This window comes from Theropithecus gelada, chromosome 3 (assembly GCF_003255815.1).
Source record: "Theropithecus gelada isolate Dixy chromosome 3, Tgel_1.0, whole genome shotgun sequence".
Lineage (NCBI taxonomy): Eukaryota > Metazoa > Chordata > Mammalia > Primates > Cercopithecidae > Theropithecus > Theropithecus gelada.
This window is the reverse complement of record NC_037670.1, coordinates 181,299,540-181,323,055: the sequence shown is the minus strand read 5'-3', so window position 1 is coordinate 181,323,055 and position 23,516 is coordinate 181,299,540. Positions and strand designations below refer to the sequence as shown.

At 44.7% G+C, this 23,516-nt stretch overlaps 1 protein-coding gene across 1 annotated transcript in view; it reads right to left on the bottom strand.

Annotated features, from left to right (window-relative positions):
• UBE3C (ubiquitin protein ligase E3C) overlaps positions 1 to 23,516 on the bottom strand; it is a 141,451-nt gene that overhangs the window by 10,896 nt on the left and 107,039 nt on the right. The window contains exons 19-22 of the mRNA XM_025378882.1: positions 11,106 to 11,318; positions 4,668 to 4,856; positions 4,500 to 4,566; positions 1,748 to 1,878 (exon numbers count right to left, since the gene is read on the bottom strand). Of these exons, the coding sequence (XP_025234667.1) occupies positions 1,748 to 1,878; positions 4,500 to 4,566; positions 4,668 to 4,856; positions 11,106 to 11,318 (600 nt within the window). The remainder of the gene's footprint in view (positions 1 to 1,747; positions 1,879 to 4,499; positions 4,567 to 4,667; positions 4,857 to 11,105; positions 11,319 to 23,516) is intronic.

The window sequence follows — 23,516 nt, the reverse complement described above, 5'->3', positions numbered from 1 at the left end:
AATAGTTTCAAAGTAAAAAGTTAAAGAATAACTTCACTCAGAAATATAATAAAATACTTGGGGGGCTGGGCACGATGGCTCACGCCTATAATCCCAGCACTGTGTAAGGCCAAGGCGGGTGGATCACTTGAGGTCAGGAGTTTGAGACCAGCCTAGCCAACATGGTGAAACTCCGTCTCTACTAAAAATACAAAAATTAGCCAGGCATGGTGGTGCACGCCTGTAATCACAGCTACTTAGGAGGCGGAGGCAGCAGAATTGCTTGAACCAGGGAGGGAGAGGTTGCAGTGAGCCGAGATTGTGCCATTGCCCTCTGCACTCCAGCCTGGGCGACAGAGTAAAACTCTGCCTCAAAAAACAAACAAACAAATGAACAAAACAACCACCAAAAAGCAAAAAAACAACATTACTTTTTTCCCCCCTGAGACGGGATCTTGCTACCACATTGCCCAGGTTGGTCTTAAACTCCTGGGCTCAATTAATCCTCCTACCTCAGCCTCAAGAGTAGCTGGGACTACGTAAGTGTGCAGGAAGTCTTTCTGATTGAACGTTATTTGAAAGTGAATCCAGCTGGGCATGGTGTGGTGGTTCACACCTGTCATCCTAGCACCTTGGGGGGCTGAAGTGAGAGGACTGCTTGGGCCCAGGAGCTGGAGGCCAGCCTGGGGAATACAGTGAAACCCCTCTCTACAAAAAATCAAAATATTAGCCAGGCACGGTGGTATACGCCTGTAGTCCCAGCTACTTGGGAGGCTGAGGTGGGAATATGCTTGAGTCTGGGTGGTTGAGGCTGCAGTGAGCTGTGATCACACCACTGCACTCCAGCCTGGGTGATACAGCAAGTGCCCATCTTAATTAAAAACAAAAGGAAAAAAGAAAGTGAATGCCTATTAAGTTTCATAAGCACAAGCTACATACTTACCTAATTATATATTATTCTATAATATATATCAGTATATTTTTAAATGTTAATATGGCTTTATTTTAATTTACAATGAATACAGGAATTATGATTAGACGTTCCTGAGGCTTTTTTTTTTTTTTTTTGGAGACAGGGTCTCACTCTGTCACCCAGGCTGAAGTGTAGCGCAGTGGCGCGATCTCGGCTCACTGCAACCTCCACCTCCTGGGTTCAAGCAATTCTCGTGCCTCAGCCTCCCAAGTAACTGGGATTATAGGCGCACACCACCATGCCTGGCTCATTTTTCTGTATTTTTAGCAGAGACAAGGTTTCATCATGTTGGCCAGGCTGGTCTCGAACTCCTGATTTCAAATGATCCACCTGCCTGAGGCAATTTTAATTGCTAAAAATAAGCCAAATTACGTAAGATCAACATTAATTTCTAGAAGTGGTAAAATAAGGCTCGGTAGCATGTACACTCCATCAACATCTCTAGGTTGTACCTGCTTCAGTTCAGTAGCAAAAAGCCCAAGATGTGTTACAGATTTATGAGACTGATTATTAATATTGCAAACAGTCCCTCCAAATGCAGGGTTTGTTCACAGGCAATCATAACCACAATGTACAACTATCATGTGAATAGGTTATTGTGAACAAACAAAAAAAGCAACCCCAAATAAAACTAGCACTGAAATATATACATCATAACGAGTACTTAATTAAACATCTAGCTGAAGATAAAAACTGAAGTGTATGTAAAAGGACTTTGTTTAACCCTACTGAATCTTCTGCTGCCTTTCTTATGATGATGTGGTCTTTAAAGCAAATGTCATGAAAGTTGTGTACCTTAAACCCCAATAGAGGGGGTCGAGAGCAGCTTGTTACAAACTTCAGCAGTTTGCGCTTTTCTTCATCAGTGAAGCCTTCCACAACTCTCCAGAAGACCTTAATAACAGGATGGTCTGCGGAATAGCCTCCTATGGCAAAATGAACACACGGTTTAATAACAGGATGGTCTGCGGAATAGCCTCCTATGGCAAAACGAACACATGGTTTAATAACAGGATGGTCTGCGGAATAGCCTCCTATGGCAAAGTGAACACATGGTTTAATAACAGGATGGTCTGCGGAATAGCCTCCTATGGCAAAGTGAACACATGGTTTATGAAATGCACACCCACCCTTCAGGACCCACAGGGATTGGTCCAGACCCCCACGGATACTGAAGTCCACGGATTCTCAAGTCCCTTCTATAAAACGGCGTGGCATCTGTGTGTCACCTGTGTACGTCCTTCTGTGCACTTCCATGATCTCTAGAGCACTTGTATAATCTAATCTAATGCAGAGGCTATGTAAATGGCTGTGACATATTTATTGTTTAGCACACATTCAGTGCAGACACAACCACTGCTTTTTCCTCAAATATTTTAAATCTGCAATTGGTTGAAGCCATGGATGTGGAAAGAACCCACAGATATGAAGGACCGATTGTAAATGCAAAAGTGGAATTCTCTGACTCCCCTTGCCTCTGCCCCACCCACTGCCAATTATGTGGAGGTGATGGGCAAAGTACAAGAAGAGGAGCAACTTAAGGAGGGTCAAAGCAGGGCCAGGCACAGTGGCTCACACCTGTAATCCCAGCACTGTGGGAGGCCCGGGCTGTCGGATCACTTGAGGCTGGGAGCTCAAGAGCAGCCTGGCCAATGTGGTGAAATCGTCTCTACCAAAAGTACAAAAATTAGCTGGACGTCGTGGGGCACACCCGTCATCTCAGCTTCTCGGGAGGCTGAGGTGGGAGAATCACTTGAACCCAGAAGGTGGAGGTTGCAGTGAGCTGAGATTGCATCACTGCACTCCAGCCTGGGTGACAGGGCGAGATTTGCCCTCAAAAAATAAAATAAAAAGCTAGAATAAGGATCACCCTGTAGCTATAAGGATGAATGCAGGCACCAAAAGCTACTGCAAATGAGCCTTATTTTGAAGAACTGTGCTAGCAGTTCAAAGCCACTGCTGAGCAGACTGTGGAGAACGGGTTTGCATGTGGCCACAGATCTGAAACGACAGACAATGGGTCCAGTACTAATACAGCTGGGTGTTTTCCCAGCATGATTTGGTGTCTAAATTAATTTTATCATTTTTCCTTCTGATAACTTATTATCATTCCAATATTAATACCATGGCTAACAACCAATCTCACCATACGATGAGATCACTATTCTAAAATGTAATGTCTGCCACTTACAGCTTTTAATCTAGTAAAGTGCTTCCTAAACCTAAAATAATTGCTATATATTGTTCCCTCATTGTTAATACACTACAGAAATAACACCAATAAAATATCTTAAGTGCATTAATTGGCACCACAATGAATAGACTATTTTAAACCTATTTACTGGCATAGCTGAGATTATTAAAGGTGTAAACCCTCAGTGCAGATGGGTAACGCAAATAACCAAAGACAATCTCTTGGCAAATGAAAGGTCAGACTGATTTCATTTCCTTAAACTTACGACCTGATCATGGGGACAATGTGACCTTAGGCATTACTTGCTTTTACATAAAGATCAGACTTCAAATTTAGGGCAATGCAAACTAACTACAGATAAGAGATACATACACATGGATACACACAGGTATATGTAAGAATGATTTTTTGTAAATTTAGAGTTTTGCAGCCATCAGCACAATCCAGCTTTAGAATATTTCCATTTCCTCAAAAAGCTTTCACTTGCACCCAGTAGACAACTAGTGGGTATGTGGGGTTATCTCATTTGGATTTAAGTGGCATTTTTCTATGACTAACAGTGTTGCACATCGCGTCGTGTGCTTATTTGCTTACTGGCCATTTATCTAACTTCTTATGTTAAACATCTGTTTAATTGTTTTTGCTCATGTATGTATGTATGTATGTATATATTTATTTATTTAGTTTCACTCCTGTCGCCCAGGCTGGAGTGCAGTGGCATGCTCTCAGCTCACTGCCCACGCTCAGAGCCCACGACCTGTTTCCCAGCTCAAGTGCTTCTCCTGCCTCAGCACCCCAAGTAGCTGGGACTACAGGTGTGCGCCACCACACCCAGCTAATTTTTGTATTTTTTTTGTAGAGATGGGATTTCGCCACATTGCCCAGGCTGGTTTCAAACTCCCGAGGTCAAGTGATCCACCTGCCTCAGCTTCCCAAAGGCTGGGATTACAGGCGTGAGCCACTGCACTCAGCCATCTGGTTTTTGAACCATGTAAATTACCCATACAAAAGATTACAGTAAAAATTACTTTGGCAAGGGCCAGGCATGGTAGCTCATGCTACCAGGAAACCATCCTCGCCAACATGGCGAAACCCTGTCTCTACTCAAAATACAAAAATTAGGTGGGCCTGGTGGCAGGTGCCTGTAATCCCAGCTATTTGGGAGGCTGACGCAGGAGAATTGCTTCAACCGGGGAGGCAAAGGTTTCAGTGAGCTGGGATCGCGCCACTGCACTCTAGCCTGGGAGACAAGAGTGAAACTCTGAAAAAAAATAAAAAATAAAAAAATAAAAATTACTTTGGAAATATCACCTGCAACATTTTCAGAAACAATAACCAGTAATGATAACATACCTGAATAGTTTGTAAAGGATTTTAGGTCCTCTAGGCTTATGGGAACTTGTGCACCAGAAATTAATACCTAAGGAAAAAAGTTCAAATAACAACATTTGAGGTAAATTTTAAGAAAGGCTTTTCATTTCCTGTGACAAGCGTGTCCCAGAAAGTCAGCAGATATGGTACCTGAATTTCTTGCTGATCAAACATTCGGAGCCACTCGAGGCTGACAACATTGGCAAGGCCCTGTCGGAAAGCCAGGCAGTGCTGGCGGATCTGCCTGTTGAGCCTGTAGTCCGCCACCAAGTGGATGTACGCAATCCGGTTGGCGCTGGTGACAGGGATGTCTTTCCCACCAAATTTTAGTTCAACTACCTGGAAATACAAAACATAAGGATCTCAAAATCCTCAAAGTATGATAATAGGTTGAAAGAAAAAAAAGCAAGAAACAAATGTTTTAAGGAAATAGGACTTGATGCTTTGTGAATGAGGATCTAAATACGAAACAGTATGTGAGTATGCATACCATCGTGCACAGATGCAAAGCTGCACCTCCAAGAAGAGTCTCCAAAGCCCAGCACCTTATTCTGTCTTTAAGATCACTAACCATCCATGTTTCCTCCAAAACACTAGGGAATTGTGCAGCAATGTCACCATGGCAATTTTATTTAAACAAAAATGAGAAATCACGAAGGGCAAAGATATGAAGCAAACAATCACCGTAAGTCAGAAGAGAAAACGCGACTCATTCTGGAGGAAACGCAAAGGCTGTAGTAAAGTGATTACTCATTTTCATCCACATAAGCAGCACACACTTACCTGTGCTTCCACAATGCCATTACCATAAAGCACTTTAATTACGACGCAAAGGGTGGTGGTAACGATCAGTGATAATACATCAGCCAATTTCTTATGTATATAAACAGAGTGAGTAAGAACACTTTTTATTAGTACATGGCTACACTCACAGAATTTGCAGGTATAACGTGGGGCTCCCAAAAGCACCATGAGAGTGCTCATGAGAAAAGCAACATAGCGGAAACACAGACCTGGATCTTACTGTCCCCCACTTGTATGACAGACAAGTCACTTTACACCTTGAAATTTTTGGCCATTAATAAAATGGTGATATTTGTCTGACTTGGAATTGCTGTGATTATGAGATTGAATGAATTAATAAATACAAAACAGTACATGAGCAAAATACTATAAGCATTTAATCATAATTTATAAAGAGTATATTTTAAATAAAAAAAATTTAAAAAAGTATTTATTAAGAAAACCAAAAAACAGGCTGGTATAGTGGCTCACGCCTCTAATCCCAGCACTGTGGGAGGCTGAGGCAGGAGGATCCCTTAAGCCCAGGAGTTTGAGATAAAGCAAGACCCCCACCTACATTTCTAAAACAAAACAAAACAAAAAAAACAACAAAAACACCCCAACTGCATTCCTGGGGTTAGATGAGGGCAGCCTATACTATGGACAAAGAAAATATAAAATAAGCCCAAAATAAATGAACAAAGACATTTCAACTTCCCTACCTTTCCATTCTTTTCTTTTCACAGCCTTCAGTTTCCTGGTAGCTTTAATATTCCTAGAGTAACAGACAAGACTGCTGCCTCTGGGCAACGGCACTGATGTCCCAGTCTCTTACCATTTACAGAAAGACTGTTTCACAAATCTGCTAGAGAGCCTGACTTAAGTCATCCTACAGTTGATGGTTACAGGAGAGTCATTTGCTGGTTCTCATTTTACATAGAATGTTCAAATTGAACTTGAACGTTCAACTTACCAGATCTGCTTCTTTTAACGTTTCACATTTTAAACGATGATTCAATTATTCTCACTAATTCACTTCCTAAGGTTTGGAACCATCAAGCCTAAGAATGGGCTTTCAATTCCATTGTCTTCATTCTGATTAAAGATTGTGTTCATTACCTTAATTCCTTTGCTTGTACTCAGCTGACAGTCCATCTGTTAACCAAGCCTCAGGAGGCTAGCTATTATATTTCAATATATAAAATACCACCCCTTCCTTTAAATGGATTAGAGGTAGGTAATAAATGATGATGTACTTGTATGATTTGGAAGACAAAGGACCAGTGAAGTTATCAGTTAAAGGAACTTCCAAGGCTCCCAATTACCTTGCCTGATCAGAAAAAGTAGACATTTCTAGTAACTTTTTTTTTTTTTTTGAGACAAGGTCTCACTCTGTCGGAGAAATCTCGGCTCACTGCAACCTCCGCCACCTGGGTTCAAGCGATTCTTGTGCCTCAACCTCCCGAGTAGCTGGGATTACAGGCACACGTCACCACGCCCGGCTCATGTTTTTGTATTTTTAGTAGAGACAGGGTTTCACCATGTTGGCCAGGCTGGTCTGAACTCCTGACCTCAAATGATCCACCTGCCTTGGCCTCCCAAAGTGTTGTGATTATAGCCGTGAGCCACTGCACCCGGCCCCTCTGATACATGGTTACACTACTTTTAATTTAAAATCTTCTTTCAGGCTAAGCCTAAACAACTATGTGTACTTAAAAATCATGTCACATAAGTGCTAAATTTCAGATCTGAGGGACATACTTAAAATTTCCTCTAGATCGGGCATGGTGGCTCACGCCTGTATAATCCCAGCACTTTGGGAGGCCGAGGCAGGTGGATCACGAGGTCAGGAGATCGAGACCATCCTGGTTAACACGGTGAAACCCCGTCTCCACTAAAAATACAAAAAATTAGCCGGGTGTGGTGGCGGGTGCCTGTAGTCCCAGCTACTCGGGAGGCTGAGGCAGGAGAATGGTGTGAACCTGGGAGGCGGAGCTTGCAGTGAGCCGAGATTGTGCCACTGCACTCCAGACTGGGCGACAGAGCAAGACTCCGTCTCAAAAAAAAAAAAAAAATTTTATTCTAAATACAAATATATTTAACTAGAGCAGTTCTCAGGACAGCAAGATACCAAGAGCTGTCCTCTCTGTTCCTCCAAAAGGTCTATTTTCACTTGGAATCCATAAGGCCCCACAAGACACCACCGTACATGACCTACTTCCATTAGCTCATTTCATCCTCCGGCACTCACACCCATCTGAGATGAGGAAGGGGTCTTGTGACTTCCTTAAGACTCACAGAAAAGCGGCCAAACCAGGACCTGAAGCAAGGTGTCGTGACTCAAGTCCAATCTTTTTTTACCTAACAGATGGTTATTTGTGGGTCCTTCTTACACTTAAACCCTTAGCATTTTCCGCTAGAAAGAGTTATATGTAAATTAGTCGTCTAAAATTTCATGGTCACTATTAAACAGATTAACAGCCAAACTGATTACACTGAGGAAAACAAATTTGAGAGAAGCACCATATTTTAAAAGGGATGATTAACATAACCTGCTGACACAATAAAGTATTTGCATATTACAAGTCTTTAAATCATACTTTATAAACTTAAAAACTTATATGGAGGACTACCTATTTGTTTCTATAGAAATCCTTAAGATCTGGCCGGGCGCGGTGGCTCAAGCCTGTAATCCCAGCACTTTGGGAGGCCGAGGCGGGTGGATCACAAGGTCAGGAGATCGAGACCATCCTGGCTAACATGGTGAAACCCCGTCTCTACTAAAAATACAAAAAATTAGCCGGGCGAGGTGGCGGGCGCCTGTAGTCCCAGCTACTCCGGAGGCTGAGGCGGGAGAATGGCGTGAACCCGGGGGGGCGGAGCTTCAGTGAGCCGAGATCCGGCCACTGCACTCCAGCCTGGGAGACACAGTGAGACTCCGTCTCAAAAAAAAAAANGGTGGCTCAAGCCTGTAATCCCAGCACTTAGGGAGGCCGAGGCGGGTGGATCACAAGGTCAGGAGATCGAGACCATCCTGGCTAACATGGTGAAACCCCGTCTCTACTAAAAATACAAAAAATTAGCCGGGCGAGGTGGCGGGCGCCTGTAGTCCCAGCTACTCCGGAGGCTGAGGCGGGAGAATGGCGTGAACCCGGGGGGCGGAGCTTGCAGTGAGCTGAGATCCGGCCACTGCACTCCAGCCTGAGAGACACAGTGAGACTCCGTCTCAAAAAAAAAAAAAAAAAAAAAAAAAAGAAATCCTTAAGATCTTCCTCTAAATTAGCTGCTTCACTAGTGAATTTCTTAATTTTTCTAATTAGGCTCTTTAGTATAATTATTCTCATACATTATCTATAATTTTTACCTCAGTGGGAATTTCTATGAATAATTGGACCATCTTAACTTCACACTTTTGCTTTTAACAGATTCCAGTATTATCGGCAGTGCTTTAATGGAATTCTTGCATATGCGACGTTTCACTATTACCATTTATTTCAGAAGGAAAAATGGGAAACGCTCACATTAGCAAAGGCCTCAGGCAGGTCACACAACACTCACCGTCCGGAGGCTTTTGTGCCACTTAGAAATCAGGCCACTAGGTGGCGCAAGGCCACAGCAGCAACATCACTGGGTGTCAGCACTTCCTGATGACAGTGAGAGCCCCCCAAATTATCTAAACTTTGCATTGTTGAAAATTCAGCTCTATGGTATGGAAAAATACGTAGAAACAAAAGCAACTAAATAAACTGTAACCAAATAAAATATGGCTCTTGGACAGAAAGGCAGCTTGCATCTGTAATCCCAGCACTTGGGAAGGCGGAGGCAGGAGGATCACTTGAGCCCAGGAGTTTGAGACCAGCCTGGACAACACAGGGAGACACCCATGTCTACAAAAAATACAAAAATCAGCCAGGAATGGTGGCTCACGCCTGTAATCCCAGCACTTTGGGAGGCTAAGGCAGGAGGATCGCTTGAGCTCAGGAATTTGAGATCAACGTGGGTAACACAGGGCGACACTGTCTCTACAAAAAACACAAAAATGAGCCAGGTTTGGTGGTGCACGCCTGTAATCCCAGCTACTCAGGAGGCTGAAGGTGCAGTGAGCCGAGACAGCATCACTACACTCCTCCAGCCTGGGTGACAGAGTGAGACCCTGTCTCAAAACAATACAACAAAAAACCCCACATGCTAAAGTAGACAGAATAGTGTATGAGCTCCCAACCCCACACAGCCAGTTCATCAGGCATCACACCTCCCGGCCAGTCTCTGGCACTGATACCCCCACTTCCTGCCCCTGTTCTCACCACTTAGGGCCAGTATCCCTTATGTGAGTGAAATATTTGGGCCAGAAGTGTTTGGATTTGCATTTTTTCCCCCAAATTTTGGAATACTTGCATTATACTCATCAGTAAGAATCCTTAATCCAAAAACCTGAAATGGCCCAATGAGCATTTCCTTTGAGCTTCATGTCGGCACTCACAAAGTTTTGGATTTTGGAACATTCTGGATTTTCAGATTATGGATGCTCAGAGTGTATCTGAAGCAAATCCCAGATGTTACTAACTCACTAATAATTATTTTAGTATGCTGTATGCGGATGTTTATAACCACAATATTCTTAATAGCCCAAACACAGGAACAACGCAAATGTCCACCAACCAATAAAGACCTTGTGGTAGATCCACATAATGGAACATCATCTGGAAAGAAAAGGAATGAAGTCCTGATCCATGCAGCTACAACTGAAGGAAGACCATGTAAAAGACTCCGTCGGGTCGGGGCAGTGGCTCACACCTGTAATCCTAGCACTTTGGGAGGCCAAGACGGGCAGATCACCTGAGTTCCAGACCAGCCTGACCAATATGGAGAAACCCCGTCTCCACTAAAAACACAAAATTAGCCGGGCGTGGTGGCGCATGCCTGTAGTCCCAGCTACTCAGGAGGCTGAGGCAGGAGAACCGCTTGAACCTGGGAGGTGGAGGTTGTGGTGAGCCGAGATCACGCCACTGCACTCCAGCCTGGGTAACAAGAGTGAAACTCCATCTCAAAAAAAAAAAAAAAAAAAAAAGACTCCATTGATGTGAAGTGTCCACAGCAGGCCTATGCAGACACACAGCAGACTGGTGGCTGCCTGTATGGGGTGGGGGAGCCTGCTAACGGGTGCACGGTTGCTCTGTAGAGCAAGGAAAATGTGCTAACATTGGCTGGGGTGATGATGGCTGCCCAACTCTATGAATACACTAAAAACCACTGCATCATATACCAAAAAGGGCAGATTTTATGGTATGTGAGTTACATGTTGATAAAGCTGTTATTAAGAAAATCAGTTTGAATCTCTAATACAGACCTTTCTTTTTTCTTTTTTAAAAAGGATGTAAGTAACAAAAGTAACCAGACGAGTAATGAACACACACCCCAGACAGTGCTGGAGCAGCTGTGGTGGCTCTGAGTGGGTAAGGAGTGAGAACGAAGTAAGGGGTCCTGCCGGGAAGCTGCTGAACGGCCACCCCCAGCACCAGGAAGAGCCAGACAAGCAGCAAGCCTGGGCCGCAGCCTCAAGAGGACAGCTCTGCAGGAGGGGCTGCCGGGCAGGAACAGGCCTCAAGCGTGGGAGCAGGAACTGCGCTCAGCTCAGAGGCCAGGGCTAAGGTGCTTTGGAGCTACATGCTTCGACGTCTAACTCACAGCCACGGTCATTCTAACTAAAATGTGCAGAAGTCAAACACTATAACACAAATGGACTTCCACACAAAAGGAGATGCTGCTACTTGCTCTAGAGGTGTGTGAATCCTCCTGACCCCTCACCTGCGCCTCTCCCAGGTCGTTGTTCACCACAGTGAAGTTCAACCCAAGCTCCTCCACATCGTCCTCGTAGCTCTTCAGGAAGAGCAAATTCTTATACACCTCAGGGTCCAGGGAGGCGAGGTGGTGAATGTCCACATCCGCACTGGTTCCAAGCAACTTGGAAAGGAAGAAGCCCGCAAAGGGCAGCTCCACCAGCATGTTCTCATAGAGAGCCTTCAAAAGAGAACAGTGACAACGTTAGCATCGAATATACAAGCCTTCTACAAACAAAGAGCCATATGCTCAACTTGACCCAACCCTAAGAGAGCAGGTATTTTCTCCTAGTACCGAAGGTGGAAGCTGATATTCAGTGGGCAAGTACCACGCTCCAGGCTCCCACAAAGGCATTCAATGCACGCATTCAGCATGCAGAGAACTCTGGAACAGACCACCTAGGGGCGAAATCGTGGAATTATGAAGAGCCAGATCCTTCCTGTGAAACAGAAGCCAACAAATGCTTCTCCTCAAGAGGAGGATGGTGAATCCTTCAAGAACTGCAGGTTTGTTAAGTCTCCCGAGGTGGCTATGGCAAATGATCACACACTGTGAGACTGAAAACACGAACTCATGGCCTCGCGGCTCCACGGGCCACAGGTCCAAGATCCAGGGGAGGAGACCTCACTGTGTCTCCAGCTCCTGGTGTCTCAGGGTAACCCTCGGTGGGCCTTGGTTGTGGCTCCCTCACCCTCTTTCCTGTCTCTTCTCACAGATGTCTTCCCTGTGTGCTCTCTGGGTCTGAATCTCTTCTTTCTCTTATCAAGACACCAGCAACTGGATTTCGGGACCCACTCTTATTTACTATGACCTCATCTTAACTTGAGGAGGATTAAGATGAGATGATCTCACCAAAACTTTGCAAAGACCCTATTTCCAAACAAGGCCAAGTTCACAGGACAGGGTATTAGGATTTGAGCACAGTTTTTGGGGTCCCAGTTCATAACCGCATATGCCACTCTGCCCTGCAGCACAAAAGCAGCCACAGACAATGTGTCAATGAGTGAGGGTGGCTATGTTCCAAATTTGGGTGTCATGTGATTTTCACATGTCAAGAAATATTACTGTTTTTTTTTTTGTTTTGAAGATGGAGTCTTGCTCTGTCGCCCAGGCTGGAGTGCAGCCACCCAATCAGCTCACTGCACCCTCCACCTCCCAGGTTAAAGCAATTCTCCTGGCTCAGCCTCCCGAGTAGCTGGGATTACAGGCACCCACCACCACGCCCAGCTAATTTCTGTGTTTTTAGTAGAGACGGGATTTTGCCACATTGGCCAGAATTGTCTCAAACTCCTGAGCTCAGGTGATCCGCCCACTTTGGCCTCCCAGAGTGCTGGGATTATAGGTGTGAGCCACCACACCCGGCCAAAAGTTTTCTAATAAAGACAACAGAGACAACAGTTACCATTTCTTGAGCACTTACTAGGTATGAGGTGCCAGACACTGTGCTAGGCATGCAGTTAGACATTAGTTATCTTGTTTCCATGTGGTCTATCTGGACAATTTTTTAACTTAAGGTAAAGGAATGGAAGTAAATAAGAAATCTCGATTTCCTCTACAAAAGTCATTTGTGTTAGAATATATCCAGTCAGGCCGGGTGCGGTGGCTCACGTCTGTAATCCCAGCACTTTGGGAGGCCCAGGCGACTGGATCACCTGAGGTCAGGAGTTCCAGACCAACTGACATGGTGAAACCCCATCTCTATTAAAAAAAATAAAAATAAAAATTAGCCAAGTGCAGTGGCACATGCCTGTAATCCCAGCTACTCGGGAGGCTGAGGCAGGAGAATCACTTGAACCCGGGAGGTGGAGGCTGCAGTGAGCCGAGATTGTGCCACTGCACTCCAGTCTGGGCAACAAGAGCAAAAACTCTGTATCAAAAAAAAAAAAAAAAAGAAAACATCCAGTCTTCAGAGAGATGTGTATTTCCAGTGCTCCTATTTTCCCAGGTCGAACAGAGGTGGTCTAATGACCCCCAGGGTGTGTGGAGAACCGGTGGCCTAGTTGTAGAGAAGGAAGCCCTCTCCACAGAGGCGATCACGGGCTTCCTGCTGTCTGGAGGTGCAGCACTGGAATTTCTGCCCGAGAATGAGGGACGCCAGGAAGGACAGAGAGAGGGAAGGTGAAGGCTGGACGAACCACACCTTGCAAATGACTATTATGAGCTGTACCGCAGGAGATGCTGTGATAGACCCAGGCCCTCTTTATCCCACTGTTTTAAGATTTGAGTGCTTTCGTGCTACCCAGGCAATACCAAAATCAAAACAAAACTTTATGGGGTAGTCATTCATCCAGGAGACAGTCAACTCAGAAGTCACCCTTCCAACCTAGAGGCCATCACCCAAACGTATCATGCCCTGCTAGATATGTTTTAGAGAGATCTGTGTGAATTAAAAACATGGGAGTAAGCAGCTTCCAAAGAGCCGGGACTGTGCTTCTGCAAGCTTCCAGCAAAGGAGAAACGTTTCAACTGTAAACCATTGCTCCTGTGGGGAGCGAGTCCTTCGCTTAGTCATAGCTTCCAGCCAGTTACCGTGTTTAGTAATCTATCTCGTATGTGTAGTCCATAAAATGCGCATCCTTAAACAAGCACTCCAGAACTTACACACTCCAACAGGGCATGCTCAGACTCCCCTTGAGAGTCACATTTTAAGGACGTGTCCACTAATATGACCGGAGAAAACGAGAAAACAGCTGTTGAGGTTTTCCCAAAAGCAAACATCTAGAATGCCACTGGGTTTTTGTTTCAGAAAATGACAGACATTGTGAAGAATGCTTATTTTTTTTTTTTGAGACGGAGTCTCCCTCTGTTGCCCAGTCTGGAGTGCAGTGGCACGATCTTGGCTCACTGCAGCCTCTGCCTCCCGAGCTCCAGCGATTCTCCTGTCTCAGTTTCCTGAGTAGCTAGGACTACAGGTGTGCACCACCACGCCCAGCTAATTTTTGCATTTTCAGTAGAGATGGGGTTTCACCATATTGGCCAGGCTGGTCTCGAACTCCTGACTGAAGAATGTTTTTTTAAGGAGCCCAGTGCATGTCTGATAACTAGAGCCGGCATAGTATCCCCTCCAAGAAGACTGCGGCTGGCCTCTGCCAGGTAAACCAAAGTATTATGTCCTTGTGTTTTTATTTCTGATTTGAGGACTAATGATTACCCAATTAATTTTGAAAAGATGGCAAAAAAGGGTTTCTTAATGAGAGAATGAATAAAATGGCAACAGGCACATAGTCATCATCTGCTGACAATGTAAAGAAAGTTGTGTTGAAAAGGCACAGTTCGTTTAAAGTTAAGGATGGTTAATACTATTAACCTGGGGCACTGATAAATGTCATCATTTCGAAATGAATGACGAGTTCAAAGCCAAGGAGAACATTCTGCATAAAACTACATGATTGATTCCAGGTGTTGAAGAAAAGCCTTCATTTGTACAGTGGATTTTAAAAGTAAACTGGAAATGTAAATCATTTGATGTTCAATATATAAGGTCACTGTTTGCCATTTCTGCATTAGTAACAATAAACCAGTGAAACTAGTTAAATATATCAGAACTACCTGAATTTTAAACAGAAATCCCACTGTGACTCATAAAATGTAAATGCATAGGTATAATTTTTTACATAAGGCAGGTTTAAACCTTCAGAGCATTTAATATACAAGCACCAATAAATGATGGCACTAAAAACTATGATTGCATCAGCTAAATGGATTATAAATTAAATTTCCATAATGTATGCAACTGAGATACAAATGTAAGCATAAATCAAGGTATTTTCTAAACACAGGTTAATTATACAACTTCAAAAACTGCCTATTTTTTATGCAAAATAATCCACTTAGCATTTTTCACATTGGCCTTAATTCTCAGCCAGCTGTACCACACTTGTTCCTAGAAGCATATCAATAACTACTTGTCATGAAAAAAATAGCAATAGGTATATGGAAAAAACCTGTAACGAATTTTTCAACTGTCTGTCTTTTATGAATGTTTATAGCTAGAAATCGTGCCAAAATGATTTGAAATAAAAAGGATTAATTATAGTAGAAGCCTTTTAATATAAGTGAGTGCAGTCGCGACGCAATTAATGCAAATTGTGGCTCTATCAGGAGAATAAATGTGAACCACATCACAGGCCATTTCTGTTTGCCGCCAAATAACTTCAGTAATTTACTACATTAAGAATCAATAAAAAAAATAATGCTTTTCAAATGCATCTCGATCAATCTTCAGGCAGCTTTAAAGTGAACATTTATAACTTAATCTAAAAACTATATAAGAGATGATGTCTTGCTTTAAAGCCATCCTAATTGAGCAACCAGATAATTTTAATTATTTCAAATCATACTAACTGCATACTTTAAAAAACAAAAAAGCAATGTAAAATAAGAATGTAGGCCGGGCGCGGTGGCTCAAGCCTGTAATCCCAGCACTTTGGGAGGCCGAGACGGGTGGATCACGAGGTCAGAAGATCGAGACCATCCTGGCGAACACGGTGAAACCCCGTCTCTACTAAAAAATACAAAAAACTAGCCGGGCGAGATGGCGGGCGCCTGTAGTCCCAGTTACTTGGGAGGCTGAGGCAGGAGAATGGCGTAAACCCGGGAGGCGGAGCTTGCAGTGAGCTGAGATCCGGCCACTGCACTCCAGCCCGGGCGACAGAGCGAGACTCCGTCTCAAAAAAAAAAAAAAAGAATGTATACTAATAGCAACATGCTATTTAACAATTGTGCTTCAGAATCAATAAGTTGGAATCGAAAAACGAAGTCCCTTCAGTCACTGGGACCACTAGGGGCTTGCATAACTAACTCTAAGCTCCTACGGGGCAGCAGATATACCTCATCTTTCTTTTATTTGGAGACAGAGTTTCGCTCTATCACCCAGGCTGGAGTGCAATGAATGGCACAATCTCAGCTCACTGCAACCTCCACCTCCTGGGTTCAAGTGATTCTCCTGCCTCAGCCTCCCAAGCAGCTGGGATTACAGGTGCGCACACCATGCCCAGCAAATTTTTGTATTTTTAGTAGAGACAGGGTTTCCTCATGTTGGCCAGGATTGTCTTGAACTCCTGACCTCAGCTGATCCACCAGCCTTGGCCTCCCAAAGTGCTGGGATTACAGGTGTGAGTCACCGCGCCCGGCAACATACCTCATCTTTAATGCAAGAGTTCAAATATAACATATGGTACCCATTCATGTAACAAACATTTATTAAGTGCCAACTATATGTCAGGGACCACATTACATACTGGAATTCTGCATTCATGAATCTGTTTGCAAGAAAACCCATTCATTCTTGTGTTAAGAGTTTTCGGATTGTGGGTTTCAGATTATATATATGTCAACACCCATTTCAAGTCCTAGATCTTCACAATCCTATTCCAGAGAGCTTTCTACACCGTCAACTCCTGCAACACTTCGTCTACACAGCTACCCTGGCACTAAAAAATCCATGTTGTCCCAGTGTCCCATGCGCCTCCCATGCAGGAACAGCAGGAGGAAGACACCAAGCTCCCTGGGAGAGGCCAGGCTGCGGGCCTCACTCTAATACTACACTGGCAGGTGCCCTAAAGCCAATCTTTAAAAGTGAGCTGAAGTGAACTCGCTCTCGATTCAGCAGATGTCTACCACAGATAACTGAGCAGAGCCCACTAGCTGCTACTCAGAGAAAAAGAGCAATTCTGCCTTGCAAATCCTGAGCCACCACATCAGGACATGGGTGCCGCACTCTTACTTCTCTACAAAGGCTGCCCAAATCCCCAGCACACAGAGCTGCCCAGGCCTCACAGTGCTCACATCTTTTCTTGTGTGGCACTCCATAAAGACAAGGAAAGCCTGCACAGATTCCCCTTCTTGTCTCCAACTCTTTCACTTCAGAGGCCCTGCAGGGCACAGGGAATGGGGGTGGGGGCTATGGGGGAGACTCGAAGTGCACGTCTTCAGTCTTATTTTCCTCATAGTTGCCTCCAGTGATCGAGCCACAATATGATACATTTTGAGGAGCTTGGAGTTGACCCTTCCTTTTTTGTTTTTTTGAGACGGAGTTTCCCTCTTTTGCCCAGGCTGGAGTGCAGTGGCACAATCTTGGCTCATCACAATCTGTGCCTTCCGGTTTCAAGCGATTCTCCTGCCTCAGCCACCCAAGTAGCTGGAATTAGAGGCAACCGCCACCATGCCCAGCTATTTTTGTATTTTGAGTAGAGACAGGGGTTTCACCATGTTGGTCAGGCTGGTCTCAGACTCCTAACCTTGTGATCTGCCCGCCTCAGCCTCCCAAAGTGCTGGGATTACAGGCGTGAGCCACCACACCTGGCTCAACCCTTCCTTTTTTTCTTCGACTTCTAGTTCTGTGGCTCCCAGGTTCAGGCTCCAAAACAAAGAAACCCCCGACCCTGCTCACCAAAATATTTCTAGAAGATAGAAAACTTACATCTTCATGAACAAGGAAGTTCGCCAAAGTAGCAAACCCATATTCCCACTTCCACTGACAAGAAGCAAACAGCTGAGCATTTGAGGGCAGTTTTTACACTCCTGCTTCTGAAAGACAGTAGGAATTAAAACAAACAAACAAACAAAAAACGCAGGCCCAGTCTCAAGGTATCCCATATAACCAAGAACTACTTTCAACAATTAGAAGAAAACATCTTTCAAGTTTCAAAATTCTACTTTTGCCATATAGGGGAATAAAATATCAGACTAGAAATCTGTCAAGCCACCTCCTGAGAAATTTGAGGATACTGATGCCTTCGATGATACAAGATTTTGTTACCATGGGGTACTGTATCCCTAACAAGAGCTGACGCTCTAATGGCTATACTCCTTCCAGCTTTAGAACGATAGCACCCATGAACTCCAATTTATACTGACTGCTGCTTTCTCTAACTTTTGTGACACTGGCTCAGTCAGCCACGTTACCTACTGCATGATTCCTTTGTAACAGCTTTACTGGGGTATCATCCACATAACTTACATTAAAAGGTTTTATTATATTCATAAAGTTGTACAACCATCACCACAATCAATTTCTGAAGATTTTCATTATTCTAAAAAGAAACTCCACATCCCTTAGCTGCCACTCCTGGTTCCTTCCAGCCCTGGCGATCACTCATCCACCTTCTGTCTCTTTATATTTTCCTGTTTTGGACATTTCACATAAATGGAAGCATGTCTTTGGTGATTTCTGCATCCGCTCTCTTTCACCGAGCAGAACATTCTCAAGGTACATCCATGTGTGCCATGTGTCAGTGCTTTACCCCTTTTTATGGCCCCGTAATACTCCACTGTATGGATGAACCATATTCTGTTTACCCATTTGCCAGCTGATGGGCCTTGGAGTCATTTCCATCTTTTAGCTATTATGAATAATGCTACTGTGAGAATTTGTGTGCAAGTTTTTGTGTAAATATATGTTTGCTGGGTCAAAAGGTAAGTAACCTTTTGAGGAATTGCTAAACTTTTCCAAAGTGGCTGCACTGTTTTACACTCCCATTGGCAATGCACGAGGACTGATTCCTCCAAATCCTCACCAACCCTGCAACTCCTGGTTTGATTCCCACCGTGCTCGCGGGTGTGTGCGGCAGCCTGTGGCTGTGCTTTGCCCTTCCCTGACGACTAGTGATGCGGGCCATCTTTGCATGAGCTGATGGCCCATTTGCTTGCTGCCAGTCCCTGGAGAGATGCCCAATTGGATCCTTTGCCCATTTTTAATTAGGCTATCTTTTTATCATGGAGTCCTTCATATATATGCCACAAGTATCTTCTCTTTCAGTGTGTTGAATTGTCAGATTCTTGATGGTGTCTTTTGAAGCACAAATGTTTTTAAGTCCAGTTCATTTTTCCTTTTATTGTTTGTGCTCCTGGTCTCATAGCTAAAACAGGATTTTTTTCTGACTATGTTGCGACACTCAGCAGTCCATTTTCCCGTATGCCCTGCAGCGCTCTGTGTTCCTCAGAACACTCTGCGTGAGTAGTTGTGGTCTCTTTTGCACCCTTGAACCACTGGGCACAGAAGGGAGGTAGGCCCCCTGTGCTCCTTACTGCCACTCCCAGACCATCCTTTCCTTCCCTCCCCCTTAAAATCCCTGGCTTTCAATCTCATGCACTGGGCTTGAGCATCCATTACTTCTCCCAGGTGCAGTTACTGCCCCTTAATTCAAGATTTTAGCTTCTGAGAGTCTAACGCACTCTGGTGATAATTTTTGGTGACATCTGTGGCCCACAGTTGACTGTCATTCTAACATCCTGGCTGTCCCTCAACTCCACCTTAGCTACCAATTCCTTCAGCCCTGTCCTCCAAGTGGCATTACCAGTAACTAAGCCCCTCTGATCTTAGCTATAACCACCCCTACACTGACTCCCTGAAGGACCTCGACTCCACAGGTCTCCTCTCCCAACCAGCTTCCCTTGCCCTCAAATCTCCATTCATGGATTAATTTCCTCTCTCAACAGCCTAGATTCAAAGGTAGGCTCTTGTGACCACTATGAACTTGCAACCAATTCACCCTTCATTATAGTCACTTGGCAAAAAACCCCATCCCTGGTTAAATCCGACTCTACATCCTAGTCAGACCCACATAGCTGTTCATGGGTGTAGAAAAACAGGCAACCCACGTGGCTGGTCTCACTTCACTTTATATTAACGTCAAGTGAGCCCTACATTAACTGGCAATCCTATTATATTTCCATAGTCCAGTAATTCTCAAATTTTACTGTGTATCAGAGTCACGCTTATTAATTTAAGCCTATTCATAGCTTGCTGGCCAGGTGTTGTGGCTCACACCTATAATCCCAGCACTTTGGGAGGCCAAGGCAGGTGGATTACTTGAGGCCAGGAATTCGAGACCAGCCTGGCCAACATGGCGAAACCCCATCTCTAGTAAAAATACAAAAATTAGCCAGGCGTGGTGGTGGGCACCGTAGTCCCAGTTACTTGGGAGGCTGAGGCACAAGAATTGCTTGGACTGGGAGGCAGAGGTCGCAGTGAGCCATGCCACTGTATTTTAGCCTGGGCAAGAGCGAGACTGTCTCAAAAACCCCCCCAAACCAAAAACCAAAACACACAGCTTGCTGAGCCCTAGCCCTAGAATTCCAGATTCAGAAGGTCTGGGGGGGAGCCCAAGAATCTGCATTTCTAACAGATCCTCAGGTGAGGCAGGAGGCTGGACTGGGAACGTTGCTCTTCCCATCCTCGCCTTCTGCTGCATCACCCAGAAAGCAGCAACAGTGGGAAGCAGTCAGAATGAGCTCCTGCTCCCCAGCTCATGCAGCTGCACCCACAGTGTTCCTCTCCCTCTTCTTGGACACACGGCCTGTGGCGCCCCCTGCTTCAGCACCAGACCCCACACCCTCACTCTGCAGGGTGCAGTTCCTCTCTCCCTCAGCAATTCCACTGACTCATTTCCAGCAGCACGCGCACATGCCGTTACTTCTCCCATCTTCAGAATACAGCTTTCCTAGCCCCATATCCCTTAAGCGGCTGCTCATAGTTTTCTTGATAACCAGTCCCCCAATTCTTCTCCAATCCTTCCTCTTGTAACTGCTCTGAAGTCTACTGCTGCAGAGTGCCCTCATCACAAACCTGTGGCTCCATCCATTTTCAACCAGTGAACACACTCATGGAAAAGCACTTAGTCCACAGCACAGAAAATGCCTAGCACCTTGGAAGCCCCCTGCGCCCCTTCCAGTGTTACCCTCCCAGGAGCATCAGGATCCTGCCTTCCAAAAACTGCAATGAGCTTTGCTTGTTTCTGAACTTCTATAAATGAAATCTGACAAAATGTACTTTTGTGTGTCCGGATTCTCCAACTCAATGTTAGGTCTGTGCCGTTCACTCATACCATTTTGAGTAGCTGTAGTTTGTTCATTCAATAAGTCTTGTGACTATCCTACAACTTATTTATTATTATTATGCTTTTGAAGGACATTTGTGTAGTTTCCAGTTTAGGGGCTATACAGTGTTACTATAAACATTCTTTCACATGTATTCTAATGAATATGTACACACTTCTGTTGTGATGTGATGTATTTTCAGCTTTCATATGATACTTTAAGAAGAAAATCCTAACATTTTCAACCCATGTGCTGAGGTTTTTGCCTTCACCACGCCACAGAAATCACTTGTCCACTGTGCTAAATGACATGGCCACTTCTCAGTGCTAAACCTTACTTGGTCTAACGGTACCATCACACAATACCCACCTTTCTCTTCCTTTCAAACACCATCTGTATTTGGTACCTGAAATTCCACTTTTCTGGTTTTCTCCCTTACTTTCCAGCTTCATCTCCTGAACTTCTATTAGTCAATTCTCCACTCTCTGGACTCTAAACCTTGGAGAGCCCTGGGGCTCAGTTCTTCATCTCTTTTCTTCTCTAGTGACACCTACACCCTGTGTGATCTAATTCAGGCTCATGACTTTAAGTACCCTGGGAAAGCTGATGGCTCAGCCCAGATATTGCCTCTGAACTTGAGGCCCCTATCCTCAACTGCCCCCCATTAAGCCTCCATAAGAATGACTCCCTCCCCACACCTGCTCCTGCCCAGACCTTCCCCAGGTTAGTCAACATGACCTCCATCCTTCTAGTTCTCAGAACAGAACCCAGGCAGTCCCCTTACCTTCTCTTGTCCTCACACATCCCAATATCTGATTCATCAGCAAATCTCCTTGAATACGAAGACTTCTTACCAGCACTACCACCAGGACGTAGGCAGCATCCTCACTCCACCCGAACGACGTGACACTCCATCTGGTGTCCCACCTTGAGTGCGTGACCAATGCAAGCTTATACCAAAGCCAAGGAGGCCCATGACAACACAGGCCAGATTCTGCCAGCCCTCTGTTGGTGTCGCCAGGAGTCCCCACTGGCCTGTCTTACTCCAGAGCGTGACCTCCACCACTTTACTTACTGCTGCCTCTCAAAGCTGATTTTGAGTTTAGAAACAACAAAATTAACACCATACACCTTCATTTGGCTTTTATTTCAAAAAGTTACATTTGCTAAATCTAAATGAATATTTAAATGTTTAAAAGGATTTACATGGGCCCTATTTTATCATTATTTTGAGACAAGGTCTCTGTCACCCAGGCTGGAGTGTGGTGGTGCCATCATGGCTCACTGCAGCCTCTACATCCCAGGCTCAAGCAATCCTCCCACCTCAGCCTCCCAAGTAGCTGGGACTACAGACACATAGCACCACGTCTGGCTACTTTTCTCTTCTTTTTTTTTTTTTTAGCAGTAGAGACTAGGTCTCCCTATGTATGCCTAGGCTGGTCTTGAACTCCTGGGCTTAAGTGATCTTCCCACCTTGGCCTCCCAAAGTGCTGGGATTACAGGTATGAGCTACTGCACCCAACGCTATTTTTTAGATTATTTGTTGTCTTTATTGCACAAATAAGAGCCAAAGATAAACAGGAGACTTTAAGTAGGGCCAGCAAGAGTATGTGCTTCTAACCTTCATGGTGACAAAACATGGCCCAGAAAAAAGAGAATGGTCTCAATATCATACTGATCCATTCTCCTCATGAATTTCAGATGTTTAACTATTGCTTGGGAGTGATGAGAAAAATAAACAGGAAGTAATAACTCAACAGTAAGCAAGACTTACTTAATCCAAGGGCAGAAAGAATTTACCTTGTGGTGCTAAACCTACAGTGAGAAATCTTTTTTTTTTTTTTTTGAGACAGAGTCTGGCTCTGTTGTCCAGGCTGGAGTGCAGTGGTGCGATCTTGGCTCACTGCAAGCTACGCCTCCTGGGTTCATGCCATTCTCCTGCCTCAGCCTCCTGAGGAGCTGGGACAACAGGCGCCCGCCACCATGCCCGGCTAATTTTTTGTATTTTTAGTAGAGATGGGGTTTCACTGTGTTAGCCAGGATGGTTTCGATCTCCTGACCTAGTGATCCACCCGCCTTGGCCTCCCAAAGTGCTGGGATTACAGGCGTGAGCCACCGCACCCGGCCAAGAAATCTTATTTAGGTGCAGCAATCAACTGAATTCAGGAATACATCTCTCATTTTTACTGTAGAATCTAAACCATTTGTATTTTATGGTTAATTCTGAAGAAATAAACTTACATAGAAAACCGTCTTGCCGGGTGCGGTGGCTCGCGCCTGTGATACCAGCACTTTAGGAGGCTGAGGCAGGCGGATCACTTGAGGTCAGGAGTTCCAGACCAGCCTGGCCAACATGGTGAAACCCCATCTCTACCAAAAATACAAAAATTAGCTGAACAGGGTGGTGGATACCTATAATCCCAGCTACTCAGGAGGCTGAGGCAGGAGAATCACTTGAACCCATGAAGCGGAGGTTGCAGTGAGCCAAGATTGCACCACTGCACTCCAGCCTGGGCAACAGAGTGAGTCTCAAAAAAAAAAAAAAAAAAAAAAAAAAAA